The 14380-nt window shown below is 40.0% G+C and overlaps 1 protein-coding gene across 5 annotated transcripts in view; it reads right to left on the bottom strand.

Annotated features, from left to right (window-relative positions):
- PPP2R2B (protein phosphatase 2 regulatory subunit Bbeta) overlaps positions 1-14380 on the bottom strand; it is a 455910-nt gene that overhangs the window by 317697 nt on the left and 123833 nt on the right. The window contains exon 1 of one of the 5 annotated variants that reach the window (XM_032850752.1): positions 3708-3759. The exons of the other annotated variants lie outside the window; for them this stretch is intronic. Coding sequence (XP_032706643.1) covers positions 3708-3751 — 44 coding nt within the window. The 5' untranslated portion in view covers positions 3752-3759. Of the gene's footprint in view, positions 1-3707; positions 3760-14380 lie in introns of those variants that run through there. 5 annotated transcript variants of the gene reach the window in all.

Below are 14380 nucleotides of genomic sequence, written 5' to 3'. Positions count from 1 at the left end.
GTATCCACACTTTCTCCCATACCGATGCACTTATCAGGCCCACTTCACACATCTTTTCAAGGAAGCACCACTGAAAGATTCACCTGTCCCAACTGGACACAGTTCGTTAAAAGGTCCCCATGGGCAGCCAACTGGTATCCCTAAATTCTTGCTATGCAATCACGTGAAAAGCCCTGTGCTTAATTTATAGATTATACCAGAATAGCAGCTCTAAAGTTGGAAACAGCTCAGTAGTCCCAATTTTGTGGCTTGTAGGAAGGTTAAAAAAAACCAAAACTGGCCATTGAATTTAATATTAATTTTCAAAATTAAGTCACTCTACTTTGTAATATAATGGCAGTCGCTGACACGGTGCTGACACTTCACGGCTGATTAATAACAGTGTGATTTTTGATGTTAGCCAAGAATTTGCACATCTATAAAATGGACTTATAAATATAATTACCAAAGGTTTTGTGTGTCTGTATGTGTGTGTGTGTGTGTGAAGAGCCAGAGACAAAATGCATGTAAAGTGCTTAACATACAATGTAGCATACATCAGCTCTTCATAAATGAAAGTTATAATAATTATTAGGATTTACTTGAGTTCCTGAAAAGGTAGCTGGACAGAGAGATGAGCAGACTCTTCCGTTGAGTCTTTCTGCTGGTTTAAGTTTCGTGCAAAAGCCCAGCACCGTGTCTGCCCCTGTAATCACCAGGGACATGGGCGATCGATCCCTCCAGGCACGGGCTGTCTTCACCGTGCACTATAAAGCCTTCACCAAGCCTAATACAGTGAGAGGCACACAGTGTGTGCTCAAGAAATGCTTGTAGACGCTGTCAACACTGGGACGTGCAGGCAGTTCAAAGCACGGTCGGCACTGCATCTTTAGAGGAAACTGTACCCTCCTAGGAGTCATTAAACGAGTTCTTCAGGGAGGGCAGTAACAACACGCCACCTGATTGCTTTGTTCAGAAGTACTTTCCGACTGAGTTACCCCAGAGGAGATGCTGTTTTTTTGCTACATAACTGTGGGACTTCCAGTCCCTACTAGGAAATGGCTTTTCAGGATGGCTTCCTGATGCTTTTGTGTATGGAGGGGAGAGAGCCACAGGGCAGGATGAGACGTCTACCAATCTGCTCCCAGTCTCTGGCTCACTGTTGTGCCCTACTATGCTCTGCTCTGTGTGTGTGTGTGGGTGTGGGTGTGTTGGGGGAGTGGATACATCAGCGGTACCCACTTACCTTTAAAAATCAGATCCAAATCTCATTTAATTCTATGAGGAATTGATTCTTATGGTATAACTTAAGTACTTCTCTGGAAGTACTTTATCCTTTAAACACCAAAATCTCTTTGGAGAGAATTAAAATGGAAGAGGTATAAATGAGCACTTCTCTAAATTAAGTAGTTTCTGGCTGAGCAGACCAAATTAGCCTTTTCTAGGGTGCAGAGTACAATACAGGGGCTCTGGTCTTTGTTCTTGAGTGAAAAATTCAAGAGGGGACATCCATTCCAGAACAAATAACCTCCAAATGCTAATTCTGCATATCTAAGGCTTGTGACTTGTTAGTATTTGTGAGTCACCTCATTTTTGCTATTTTGAAAAACAAACCACACAAAGTAGTAATTAATAAAAGATATCATGTCTTATTAACGTTCATATAGTAATTACCAAAATCACAAATCCATCTGCTAAGTAGTCAGCAAACAAGACAAACGATTGAGCTCTGTTAAACAGATTATCAAATGCCTATGGGAGTATAATCTAATAGCCTCATTCTAAGCCAGGAATAAAGCAGCTATTCCTTTTGCCATGTGGTCTCATCTCCCACAAGAGGCAGGACAGAGCAATGGAGACATCTGGCACCTCGCGCTCTCTGGAGAGAATGTACTCTTAGGCGAGTGTCAATATTACTCACCTAGCTTGCTCTTATAGCCTTTGTACTGACACTTAAGATTTGGTTTCTTAAAGAGACATTAGAGAAAAGACCCAGAAGATGTCACCTAATGTTAAACACAAGTCCACTAGCTTTTGCAATAAAATGCCTATCACGGAGGCGTCTTGCCTCCCAGCGCAGAAAACCTCCATCTTCCTGCAAACTTCTGTCATTTTATCCCTATTTCTCCTCCAGCATTCAGCCCCTGTATACATTTCACGTCTCCTCTCCTTGATGGGCATCCAAAGAACAGCAGCCATGTCTTACTGACCTTTCAAGTGTAACACCCCTCGTGCTCTTAATTGTGATTAAGACACCTGCCATTTCTTGTGATTACAAATGTGCCAGTCACCTGGGTGAACGCTTTATTTTTTTCCAATTTATTTTATGTTATTTGATATTTACAATGGACCATAGAGGTAGGTATTCCCTCATTGAACACATGAGGCAGCAGAGGCTTGGAGAGACAGCATGACAGAGCCGGGATTCATTTCCAGATTGGAGACGTACCAAGGCCTGGGTTCTGAAACACTATACTCAACTCAATGTATCCTGTAAAGGGCCTAGGTCAGGGCCAAGTACGCAGCAGGTGCTGATCAACGCCACTGCAATAAGTGAATATCTTAACATCAATTCACTCTTTCTTCTCCTTGGTAGTTAAAGGTTCAATCTTTGCAGTTCCTGCTTTCCTGTGTATTTTCCCCGGGGGTGCATGACGGTAGAGGTTATTATTACTACTGTCTATCCAAAAATGTCAAGAAAGGCTCCCCTTACCTTTTTTACATCAGAAAATAAACACCTCTCCAGGACTCTACCTCCCAGTCAGTGTCTGCCAGGATGATATTCACAATTGGGCACATTCGATGACTTTTCATTTGTATTGGTGTTACTCACATGTTGGACCGCAAGCTAGATGGTAGGAGGCAGCCCAGTGTTCCCAGCACCTCCTCCCAGCTGTCTTCAACATCCTGGCCCTATAGTCACATGGAGGGGCGTTCAGGGCCTAGTGGTCACTGACTTCACAATAGTCAATGTGACTATTGTCACATGACCCCCATTGGTGTGGGTAATGGTCTTTTGATGCCTTCACCCTCCCAGCACACAGCACTCTCTCTCCATCTGGGAACTGCTTCTCCTATGCTGTCCATGTGCTTGGAGGAAGCACAGCCCTCTCAGCTCTAGAGTAGAAGCCCAACTGCTTTAAGCCAATCAGCACAATGCACTGGCCTTTTCACAGTGATCAGTTCAAGGCCAAGACAGGGTGCAGGCTAATGACAGACAAGGGGATGTCTGCTGGGACTTCTGGGAACAATGCTTTCCAGCTCAGCAAGCTTTAAGGAAAATAATTCTCTCTCTCCTTGCTGGGCATTTACACAGCCTAAGAAGGACCAAGAAGGTGTGAGAAATCATTCTGGATCTCCAAAGAAATCCAACCATAGGATTAAGCAAAATACCACAGAAGATCAAGAAGAAAAGCAAGCAAGCAAAGTTGTTTTTGTTGCTATAACTCAACCACTTACAATGTATTCCAAAGCTTGGACTATTTCTGGGTTTTTCACTTACCTGAGAGTCTATGATTGCCTTTTTTAATTAAGCCTGTTCTGAGCCAGATTTTCTCTGATTTGAAACCAAAAAGACTCATAATATTCATGGGTGACAACTTTGTTTCAGGCTCGCCATCAAACTCACTTGCTTTTTTTTTTTTCCCAGAACAGCAAGTATGACAATGGTTTGAAGGACCAAAGGGGGAACCACCGTTTATCATAAACTGTAAGCAGGCAAAATTTACCTGTCAAAGCCGGAGTAGGATTGGCCTGCATGATTTAGGGCCATGATCTCACAGAGTGCTCTCAAGTGTGAGAAGAGCGAGCTGCATTCCTGCCAATTATTAGTATGGTAGTCATAAAGCCTAATTATGAAGACATGATGAGATCACTGCACAGCTGAACCATGACATAACGGCCACCTTAACAGGCCCATCAGCTTGCCCCAGCATGGAGCCCCATGCCCCCTTCCTGGGTTCCCTGTACAGTACAGATTGTCAGGTGAATTCAGGAATATCAGCGACTTGGAAGGATGTTCTTTTCAGAGACTGCCTTTGCCGACTATGACAACTGCCCTTGGAAACCACAGGGTCAGCACAGGTAAGGGAACCACAAGTTTTAATCCAAAATAAGCTGTGGCAATGTGTAGTTACAGCTGCCTCACATGGATGTGAGAGATTGGATCCCGTCTCTTGGATTTTGAATTGTGAAGGATGAGCCTTTCGCAAATGCTAGAGATTTGGGATTCAAGGATGGGAAAGGAAAAGACAACAGAGAAGGACTAGAACTGAAGGTACTGTGTCCCCAAAGGAAGCTTATGAAATGGGTAGGAAAATGGGATATGGCAACCTCTTGTCATAGGTCAACTTCATAGGTAAGGAACTCATGCAGTCACAGAGCACTATGCTCAGAAGGACCCCTTGTTTTTCTTTACAATCTGCTGCCACCATCTTGAAATTCCTAATACTTTCAAACAGGGACCCTGCATTTCATCTTGACTTCGGTCCACAACTTAAGTAGACCGTCCTGCTTATTATAGATCTTCAGTTCCCTCTTTACTAAAATCACACAAGAGCAAAACGAGGGGAAATTTTACCAAAGACCTGCCTTAGATTTCCAATACATCTCCTGTCCTTTTTGGCTATCTGCTCCTCCTTGACTGCCGCCTTTGTGTTGAACAAATATTTTAGTGGATTTACTATATTTCCATGATTCTGTAGATTTACTATATTTCTTTTGTGTTATTTTCTTAGTGGCTACTCTAGGGATTGCAATATGCATTTTAATTTATGAGAGCCCTCCTCAGATTAATAATAATTTGAAAATTTAGAAACTTTGCTCTAATATAATGCCATTTTTCTTCCCTTTGTGCTATTATTGAAACTACATGTTATAAATGTAACTACGGTATTAACATTATTATTTCATAAAGTCTTATGTCTTTTATTATTTATTTATTTATTTATTTATTTGACAGAGAGAGAAAGAGAGAGAGAGAGATCACAAGCAGGCAGAGAGGCAGGCAGAGAGAGAGGGGAAAGCAGGCTCCCTGGTGAGCAGAGAGCCCGATGCAGAGCTCCATCCCAGGACCCCGAGATCATGACCTGAGCCAAAGGCAGAGGCTTAACCCACTGAGCCACCCAGGTGCCCCAAATCTCATGTCTTTTAAAGAAGTTGGGGAAAGATGAGAAAAAGATGTATTAATGGAGTCTTTTATACTGACTTACGTATTTATTATTTGCACTGCTCTGCATTTCTTCCTGTGGATTTGTGTTGCATTCTGGTTGTCTTTTCCTTGAAGGACTTCCTTCCTTCAGTATATCTTACAAGACAGATCCGCGAGCGACAAATTTACTCAGCCTTTGTTTATCTGAGAATGCCTTTATTTTGCCTCCATTTTTGAAGAACAGTTTTGTTAGATACAGAATTCTTGTTTATCAGATATTTTTCTTTCTGCATTCTGAATATGTCATTCTACTGCCTGCTGGCCTCCATGGTTTTAGATGAGAAGCCAGCTGTTCATTGTATCGATGTTTGCCTGTATAGGAGGAGCTGTTTTCTTCTTGCTGCTTTCAAGATTTTCTCTTCAGCTCAAGCTTTCAACAATTTGACTATGATGTGTCAAGGTGTGGATCTATTTTTATTTATCATACTTTGGTTTCTTTGAACTTCTTGGATGTGTAGATTAATGCTTTTAAAAAATCAAATTTGTGAAGCTTGGGGCTCTTAGTTTTTTGAATAATTTTTCTATCCCTTTCTACTCTGTCCACGTGGAACTCCCACGACATGGAGGTTGTTATGTTTAATCTTATCCCACAGGTTTCAGAGGCTCTGTTCATTTTTGTCTGATTTCTTCAGATTGGGTAATTTCTACCAATTTCTAGTTCATTGCTTCTTTCTTCTGCACTTTCAAACCTGCTGATGAACCCCTTTACTGATTTTTTTTTTTTCTTTACTGCTATTGTACTTTTCAACTATAGAATTTCCACTCGGTACTTTTAATAGTTTTCTGTCCTTATTAAGAATCTTTACTTGTTGGTCTATTGTCACACTTTTCTTTAATTCTTTGAATGCAGTTTCATTTAGCACTTTGAACCTATTTGTAATAGTTGCTTTGAAGCCTTCCTTTGTCTGCTAATAGGTGGTAACACAGTGGTGGTTTTTATTCACTGTCTTTTTTTTTTTTTAACCCAAGTATGGGCCACACTTTCCTGTTTCTTGGCATATCTCTTAATTGTTTCTTAAAAATGGAACATTCTAGTTAATACACTGCAGCTACTCTCATTCTGGTATTTTTTCCCTCGGAGGTTGTTGTCGCTGGTGTTTTGTTTGTTTAATAACTTGCCTGGGTTGCATCTATGAAATCTGTGTCCCTGGCAGTCACTAATTCCTCTGCCAAATTGTTGTTTTAAATACATATCCTTCATTTTTAAACCTGGATTGCTAGAGGTCGTTCCTGTGTCTGTTCAGCTGAGTGGTCAACTAATGATTGCACATTGACTGTGCTCTAACACCTCGAACCAGTAAGGCTTCTATCCATTGCTATTGGATATGTTTGTGGGTAAGGGAGCACATTTCAAATTCATGCTGTTTTTTAACCTCCTAGGTTTTAATTCCTTCTGGGCCCTTTTGAGTGTCGGATGCTCATGCACTCAGACCCAGGATTAACCAGAAGTATGTGAAATGCTTGTGCCCTTCTCAATCCCCACCGGACACATAAATAACCTGAGCCAGGAATATGCTGTCTTTGACCGTGAAGGTGACCTGTGCCTGGGGGAGCCCATGATTCTCCCTCTCCATTGATTTCCAAGATGCTCATTTCTACTGACAGCTTTGTTGAGTGTTTGCATTGCCCACCTGTGCAAAGTGGGTGAGTCTCTTCAACACTGGCAGAGAGGCTGCTGACCATCACGGATGTCCCTACCCTGGCAGAACCTATAAGCTGTGGGGAGGTGGATGGAGAAGCCCCAGGCTAGAACTTTGCAGATTCCCACTCTTGCTACATGAAGCTCAGTGGTTTTTAAAGCATAAACACTTCTCAGATCGTTTTGTGTCTTTGGTTGATTTCCAAAGGTTGTGTTTGTCAGTTCTTCCAGCAGTGTGGTCCCATCTGGGGGAGAGAATTTGCCCAAACCTTTCCCAGAGCCACAGCTAAAAGTTGCCCTCTCTCTTGGGTTTTGACTTTTTCTGTTTGTGCCTTGAGTCCACAGATTACGTAGACCATCCTCCTTATTACAGATCTTCTTTTTCTTTATTCTCCTTTCATGGAGCACATTTTATACATGTAAGCCCAACATACGCTAATGGCTCCAGAGAAATAAAATCATTCTTACACCCATAATCATTTCAGCAACAAGTTGTATACTGATACTGCTATAAACCATGTAAACTGACTTGATAAGTTGAAAGCATTTCAGTGAACTCTCCAAACACCAGTTGCTGCTTATCCCTAGTCACGTGGCCCTTCCTCTCAGCAAAGAATGGTAAAAATCTGATCCTGCCCTCCTGGTTCACTCGGCACTACACAACTATAGCAGATAACACGAATCATTAATTTCTTTCCCACCCAGACATGGTCCCAGAACCTTCCTCAGACAGAACTCCAGACAGCCATTATGAAGTTCAGGAGATGAGACCTCTTAGACATACCTTCTTCAAGTCCCCAAAGCTGAAGCTTGTAAAAGTTCTTCCTACTACCTGCTCTGCTTCTACCCTCCAGTCAAGGATTTTGGGTTTAGTTTCCTGAGAAACGTGTCCTTTTTGGGCTTCAGGCACAGCTCTGGTTCATTTTTTTTCTTCTGGATCTCCATACTTATTCCTTTGGTGATTTCCTCCATTTTCATGATTCTAAACTCCATTCACTTATTGGCCTCTCTCAAATCTATATTTTTAGACTGAATCTCTTACTTGGACTCCAACTCCCTGTGTATCTTCTTGGAAATTTGAAGGGCATCCCAAGTGACCATGCCCAAAAATGAACCTCTGATTTCCCACCTGGAGTCTCTTCCACTTTCTTGTTTGGAGGTTTTCACCATCTTGATCGATGTTAAATTCATTCTCTCAGATGCTCCAACCAAAAAATTAAAGTCATCCTCAATCTTCTCATTCTCATACTATGTGGAAATCCTGTTGGCTGTACCTTCAAAATAAATTAGAACCCCAATGCCTTCTTACACTGTCACTGCTACCATTCTGGTCTAAGCCCCAACATCTCTCACAATATCTCAGGTATTATTATACCTGATTTCATTACTTCTTTGTTTCTTTATATTCTATATTCAACATAGTATCCAGAGTGTTCCTTGATCCCTGATATTCTATGCTCAACATAGTGACCAGAAGGTTCTTCTTCAAAAGTAAGGCTGATTGTGTCACTCCCCTACTCAAAACATTGCAGCAGCTTCCCATCTCACTCAGGAGAAAAGCCAAAGGCTTTTCAATGACTTACATTACACAGTATATCCTGCCACCCCCTTAAGTTAGTGATCTCATCTCTCACTTATACTGCCTCCTACTCCTTTCCAGGCGTGCTGTTCTCTTGATGCTTCTTGAAAATGCTAATCCAGGTTTCTACATACTTTGCCTTTGCAGATTCCTCTTCCTGAAATACTCTTACCTCAGATATCATGTGGCTAATTTTCTCACCCCCTTCAAGGTTTGGCTCAAACACTACCTTTTCAATAAAGCCCACCTTGAGCACCCTATTTCAAGTTGCACATCCATCCTTTCCATCTGCCTCTCCCTCAACTGCTATCCTTCTGGCTCTTCTTTTGCTCTCATCCTCTCACTCTTTTCTATATTCACCTTTTCCCCCCAGAGAATACCACCGCCTGCAGTATGACAGAATTTACTTACATTTGGTTTATTATCTATCTCTCCCCCTCTCTGGAATGTTATAATTCAAAACGGGCAGAGATTTTTGTTTTTTCACTGACACCTCATAGTTTCTAGAGAAGTGCGTGGTACATAACAGGCATTCAAAAAACATTAGTCGAATGAATGAATCAGTGGCGGATCTATGGTTCTGATATAAGTAGGTGTTTTTGAAGACAGAGATTACATGTGAGAACAATTTCCAAAGAAACTTCAGGGGTACAGTTTAAAGAAATGTTAAGAAAATCTTCATGAAAAAGAGGAGTGGGTGGTTAAAAAAAATTGAATGGGATATTATATCCTTATCTTGACAAGTCCTGGGGTACATTAGCATATTAAAGGTTCTGAGAAGTCCTTCAGGCAAGAAATTGAGAACTTTATTTTTCTCTGGCTTTTTTCAGAATCATTTTTTAAAATTTTTGATTTTCTGTAGATTGAAAATTATATGCTTAGGTGAAGGTATTTTTCCCCCAAAATATTCCTTCTGCTCCATTCTTTTTCTAGTATTCCCATTATGCATATGTTACATCTTTTATAGTTGTCTGGGATATTCTTTTCTGTTTTGTTTTGTTTTGTTTTGTTTTTCTTTTCAGTCTTGTTTTCTTTGCTTTTCAGTTTCCAAGGGTTCTCCTGATCCATCCATTAACTCAGAGATCTTTCCTCAGCTGTGTCCAGTCTACTAATAAACCCAACAAAGGCATTTTTCATTTATATTATGGTGTTTTTTCTGTCTAGTGTTTCTTTGTGGTTCTCTCTTAGGATTTCCACCTCTGCCTACACTGCCCATCTGTTTGTGAATGTTGTCTACTTTATCCATCAGAGCCCTAAGTATATTAATGATCATTGTTTTAAATTCCCAGTCTGATAATTCCAAGTCTTGCCATATCATCCTCTGTCTCTTTAAATTGTGTGGGATTTTTTGTTTTGTTTTGTTTTCACCTTTTAGTATGCCTTGTAACTTTTTCTTGATTAGCTGGGCATCTACATAAAAGGAACTATGAAAAATAAACCTTTAGTAATATTATGGAAAGATTTGAGGGGAAGGGAAGTGTTCTGCAGTCCTATGATTAGGTCTTCATATTTTAGTGAGCCTATGCCTCTGGCCTATGAACTTCACAAGTGTTTCTCAAGTTGTTTCTTGCCTCCTACATGGAACAGGATAGCTAGAGTGGGCTGGAGTTGAATATTTCCCTCCATCCATGTGGAAGGCTACAGATGACTGGAACTGGGTATTTCCTTTTCCCCAGATCAATTAGGCTCTGATAAAACCCCAGTAGATTGGGCTCTTATTAACTAAGTAGGCAGATCTTGCTGAGAACTGAGTGCTCTGTCATATTTCAGAATGGGTCCTTTCCCCCTCCCTTGCTGGAAGAACAAGGGGATTTTTCTCTGATATTTACTATGAGAATCTAGTTGACCTCTTGGAGGTAAATTTCATAAATTGTAACTTGTCCCCTCCATGACTGGGTCCCCTTAGACATTTTAACTCTCAGAGCTATCCACACTGAGCCTCCAGCAATTTGTCAATTATAGTTCAGGTTTTCCTATCCTGACACTGGTTCCCCAAATTACTTCTACTCATGAGTCTCTACTCCAGTAAGCCAATACTCCCTATAGTCACCTGTCTCTCCAATCCTGGGGACAGCAGTTTATCCTGTATCCTCCCCGCTTTTACAGATCCAAGAAGAATTGTTGACTTTTTAGTCCATTCAGCTTTTCATATATTGTTAAGATGGAATGGCGACTGCCAAGCTTCTTATATTCAGAACAGGAAACCAGAAATCTTTTCTTTTTTTTTTTTTGGCACAATCTGAAACTTCAAAAAAGGTTTATATACAACGTATAAGTAAAATGAATAGCAGCTGTAAGCTTGGGCTCTGGAGACAGACTATCTGAGCTTATATTTTGGCTCTGCCATTTATAAGAGTTATTTCATGTCTCTAAGCCTAAGCTCTTTTTTATCTGTAAAATAGGGATGGTAGCTCTATCATAGTTCAGGGTAAGGATTAAGTAAGATAACATATGTAAAGAGTGTCTAGTACATAATAAGAACATGCACATTTTAATGAAAATTTATTTGAATGTTTTATGATCTTTCAGGTTTTATCCTGGATGTCAGAGATGCAGAAGTAGAAATTGGACTCTGGCCTCATAGAGCTAATGTTCTACAGGCAGGAGAGAAACTAGAAACATGTAAACTAGTGAACATTTTCTGATAGTAACAGTGGTATGAGGAAACAAATCAGAGTTATGTGATAGACAGGAATGGAGGAGGGCTTTAGATTGGGTAGTCCAAAAAGACTTTTCAGAGGAAGGGGCACTTGTACTGAGAGCTGACCTGTTGGGAGCCAGCCAAGCAAAAATCTTTCTGGAAAAACAACAGGGGTAAATCAAGAGCACATGTGTAAAGACAGAAGCAGGTCTGACTTGATTGTGATTGGAAGAGAAATTGATGTGGCTGGTCATGGAGAATATTGGAGAGAAATAGCTTCTGTATTGCTTTAAATAATACCAAGAACTCTGGACCTTTATTATTATTATTTTTTGGAGGGCAAGAGGAAAGTGATTTTAGAAGGATTCTAGCAATGATCCACTGGTGTGGAGAAGATGGGAGATGCAATTATCAGAGTCCTGGGATTCCGGGGGTAGTGACCAGCCTGTCTTGAATGGGTTTTCCAGGCCAGGGTGGTAATTGCTGCTCTCCACTACTCTCCTCCCACACACACCACACACAAAGGGCAGTGGGGTTAAGGTAGATATGAATGAACAACTCAGAGGACAAAGAGATATGAATTAAAAACTCAGAAGAAAAGGTTCATACTTGAATTTTACTAATACTGTGGTTCCCTGCCTCCAAATGTTCTCATTCTTGCTGAAGCCTACACTCATTTCTCTCAGTTGACATTAGTCTAAAAACTCTCTTTTGTATACTCTTTCTCCACCTCCCTCTCTTTGGAGGGCAGACACAAATCCCTTGGGTATGACTAAACATCCAGAAAAATGTTCAGAAAACACTGCATGCTATTACTTTAACTTGTAAAAACTCAATTATTTACCCTACCATAATTAAGTCCTTTTCCAGGCGCAAAACTCTCCCTACGTGCTGAGTGAATATAAATTTTCATTGGTGTTCATTTGACCTTGACAAACTAGCCTGAAAATTGTGTCCGTTTTTGCCAAGAATAATTTTTTTAGTTCTCTTCTCAATAACTATAGTTGAAAGGAGAGAGTGATATCTCTGTAACTCAAACCAGATCCTTTTGCAATAACACGTTGGCAAGTGACAATGTGATGAAACTGTTTTATGCGTGCATGTTTTTGTTCCCTATCTTAATGTTTCTGAATGCAGAACCAACCTGTTTATTATTCTTCTGCTACACAATGGAAAAGGGAGGTAAGAGGATTGCTGACCTCTCTGTAGCTTCAAGAAAGTTTCTTAACAAGAATGCTTGCTCCTAACGGCATCTCTGGAAATGTCTAGAAATAGTATCCACTCTCAATCATCTCTCTTTCCTAAATGGAAAGCATTTCCTTGACTAATCTAAGCCCATTCGAGGGTACCCTATGGCATCAATCCAAACATTTAGTGATTGTTTGCCTACAGGGATTTATTCAGATACTATCTTCCTTTTTTCTCAAATTCTTGGCTTTTGAGGCATTTCATTATTTTTAGCAACTCTGGCAGAGGGTAAGCAAGAGGTGTTGGAGAGAACATTCAGGCTGCCTTTAGCTCTTCATTAGCAGGTATGGGAAAAGCAAGTGTAGGTAGGTGATAGAAAGGACTGAAATTGTGAGGTTCAAGAATTCTCTATAATAAGTTTTCATTAATCCCACCTTAGCTTGTTCTTTCATGAATAATCGAGAATTGACTCTAAATGAGAAACACGTCTCAATTATCTTAATGATTAATAAAGAAGTTACTTCCTCAAATCTTCAATGGAGACTAGAAGAGGGCTGTGTGAAGGCACAGTGGGCACACTTCTGTGCATGTGCTTGTGCATGAGTGTGCACATACCTGTGGGAATTTCGTCTGTCTTTAGTGCAGGTATGAATGGATTCGTCTGAATTCTTTTCCCCAACCTACAGCAATGGATCCAGGTCTGGTCATTAACAAGAATGTGGTTTATTTCCCAACACCCATCCCTAGGCATAAGGATTCCAAAGTCTGAGAATGGTAGATAAAAAGTAGAAAAACTGATGCATTTTCCAGGGGAGAAATCATTCCACAGAAACAGATACAGAAATAACAGATCAGGAATTAAATAGAAGGACTTCAACACACTCATTCTAACTATGGTCAAGGGTGTAACAAACAAAAACCTGAAAATAATGAGAGAAGAAATGGAAGACATAATTTTCTAGAGATAAAAAGCACATATCTTTTTTTTTTTTTAAGTTCACTGGATGGGATTAACAGCATGTTATACAGTGCAGATGAAAAAAGATCAGTGAGCATTATGACACTGTAATAGAAATTATAAAAAATAAAGCACAGTGAGATAAAAACTAAACGAATACACACACCTATCCTGAGTTTACAGGATAAACTCAAAGTGTTTAATATCATTGTAACTGGAGTATCAGAAAGGGAGAAAGCAGAAAAACAATTCAAAATTATAATGACTGAATATTTTTTCCAAATTTTATGGAAATGAAATCCATAGATCCATGAAAGTTAATACACCAAACCAGGATAAATACATAGAAAATTCAGAATTCCAAGAAATTCCAAGAAATCTCAGAATTCCAAAGTCTTTGGAACTTCCTTAGTTTGTACTCAGTTTGTACTCATTTGTTTCCACTCCAGGAAACTGGGATTCTTGAATTCAAAGACTCTCATGTTCTAGGGCTTATCAAGTTATCATCCCACCTCTCGGTTTTCTGTCTTGGTTTTAAGGGATCAATCAAATTAGCTAAGATATCAAATCTTGGGACAATAGATACCATGAAGAACCTGAAGTGTGTAGTGGGTCCAGGTGGCTAAGTCCTTTCCCTGCTGCTGAGAGCGTCTTTGTGCCCATCACAGTTGTGAACTGTGACAAGCACATTTACAGAGCAATGAGAAAATATAACTAACCACCTAGTGCTTGTTAAAAGATACTGCATATGGAAACATCTCAAGAGAACCTTGAGAAGGAGGGTAGGTAGAGAAATCTACATCCATTAGAGAGATTATAGCTCTGGACGTCTGAGTGAGGCCTTAAGAATTGGGAGGGGAGCCCAGAAAAAAACAGTGTTTCTTTACCTGTAACAGCATTAAGCATGTTGAAATGTCCACATGGGAATTATATTGTATGCTGTTTTAATTAAGGCAAATTCTATTCTACCTTGGAATTGTAACTAATTCTGTTTGAACTTTGAAAAATTCTGGTTTAAAAAAAAAATCCTTTGTTTCAGCAGCTGAGATATCAAGCAAAAGGGATTGGATAATAATCCCATGTGTTTCTAATTGGATGAATTGTTTGCTTGTAAAGTTATTTCCTAAGATTTTTTTTTCAATTAACATATTAGATCCTTGAGGAGTACTTTGGATAAATGCCCAAGT

The sequence above is a fragment of the Lontra canadensis genome, unplaced genomic scaffold (assembly GCF_010015895.1).
Source record: "Lontra canadensis isolate GAN:19392208 unplaced genomic scaffold, GSC_riverotter_1.0 scaffold4, whole genome shotgun sequence".
NCBI lineage: Eukaryota > Metazoa > Chordata > Mammalia > Carnivora > Mustelidae > Lontra > Lontra canadensis.
The sequence above is the reverse complement of the archived record's forward strand: the minus strand, read 5'-3'. Positions and strand labels throughout refer to the sequence as shown.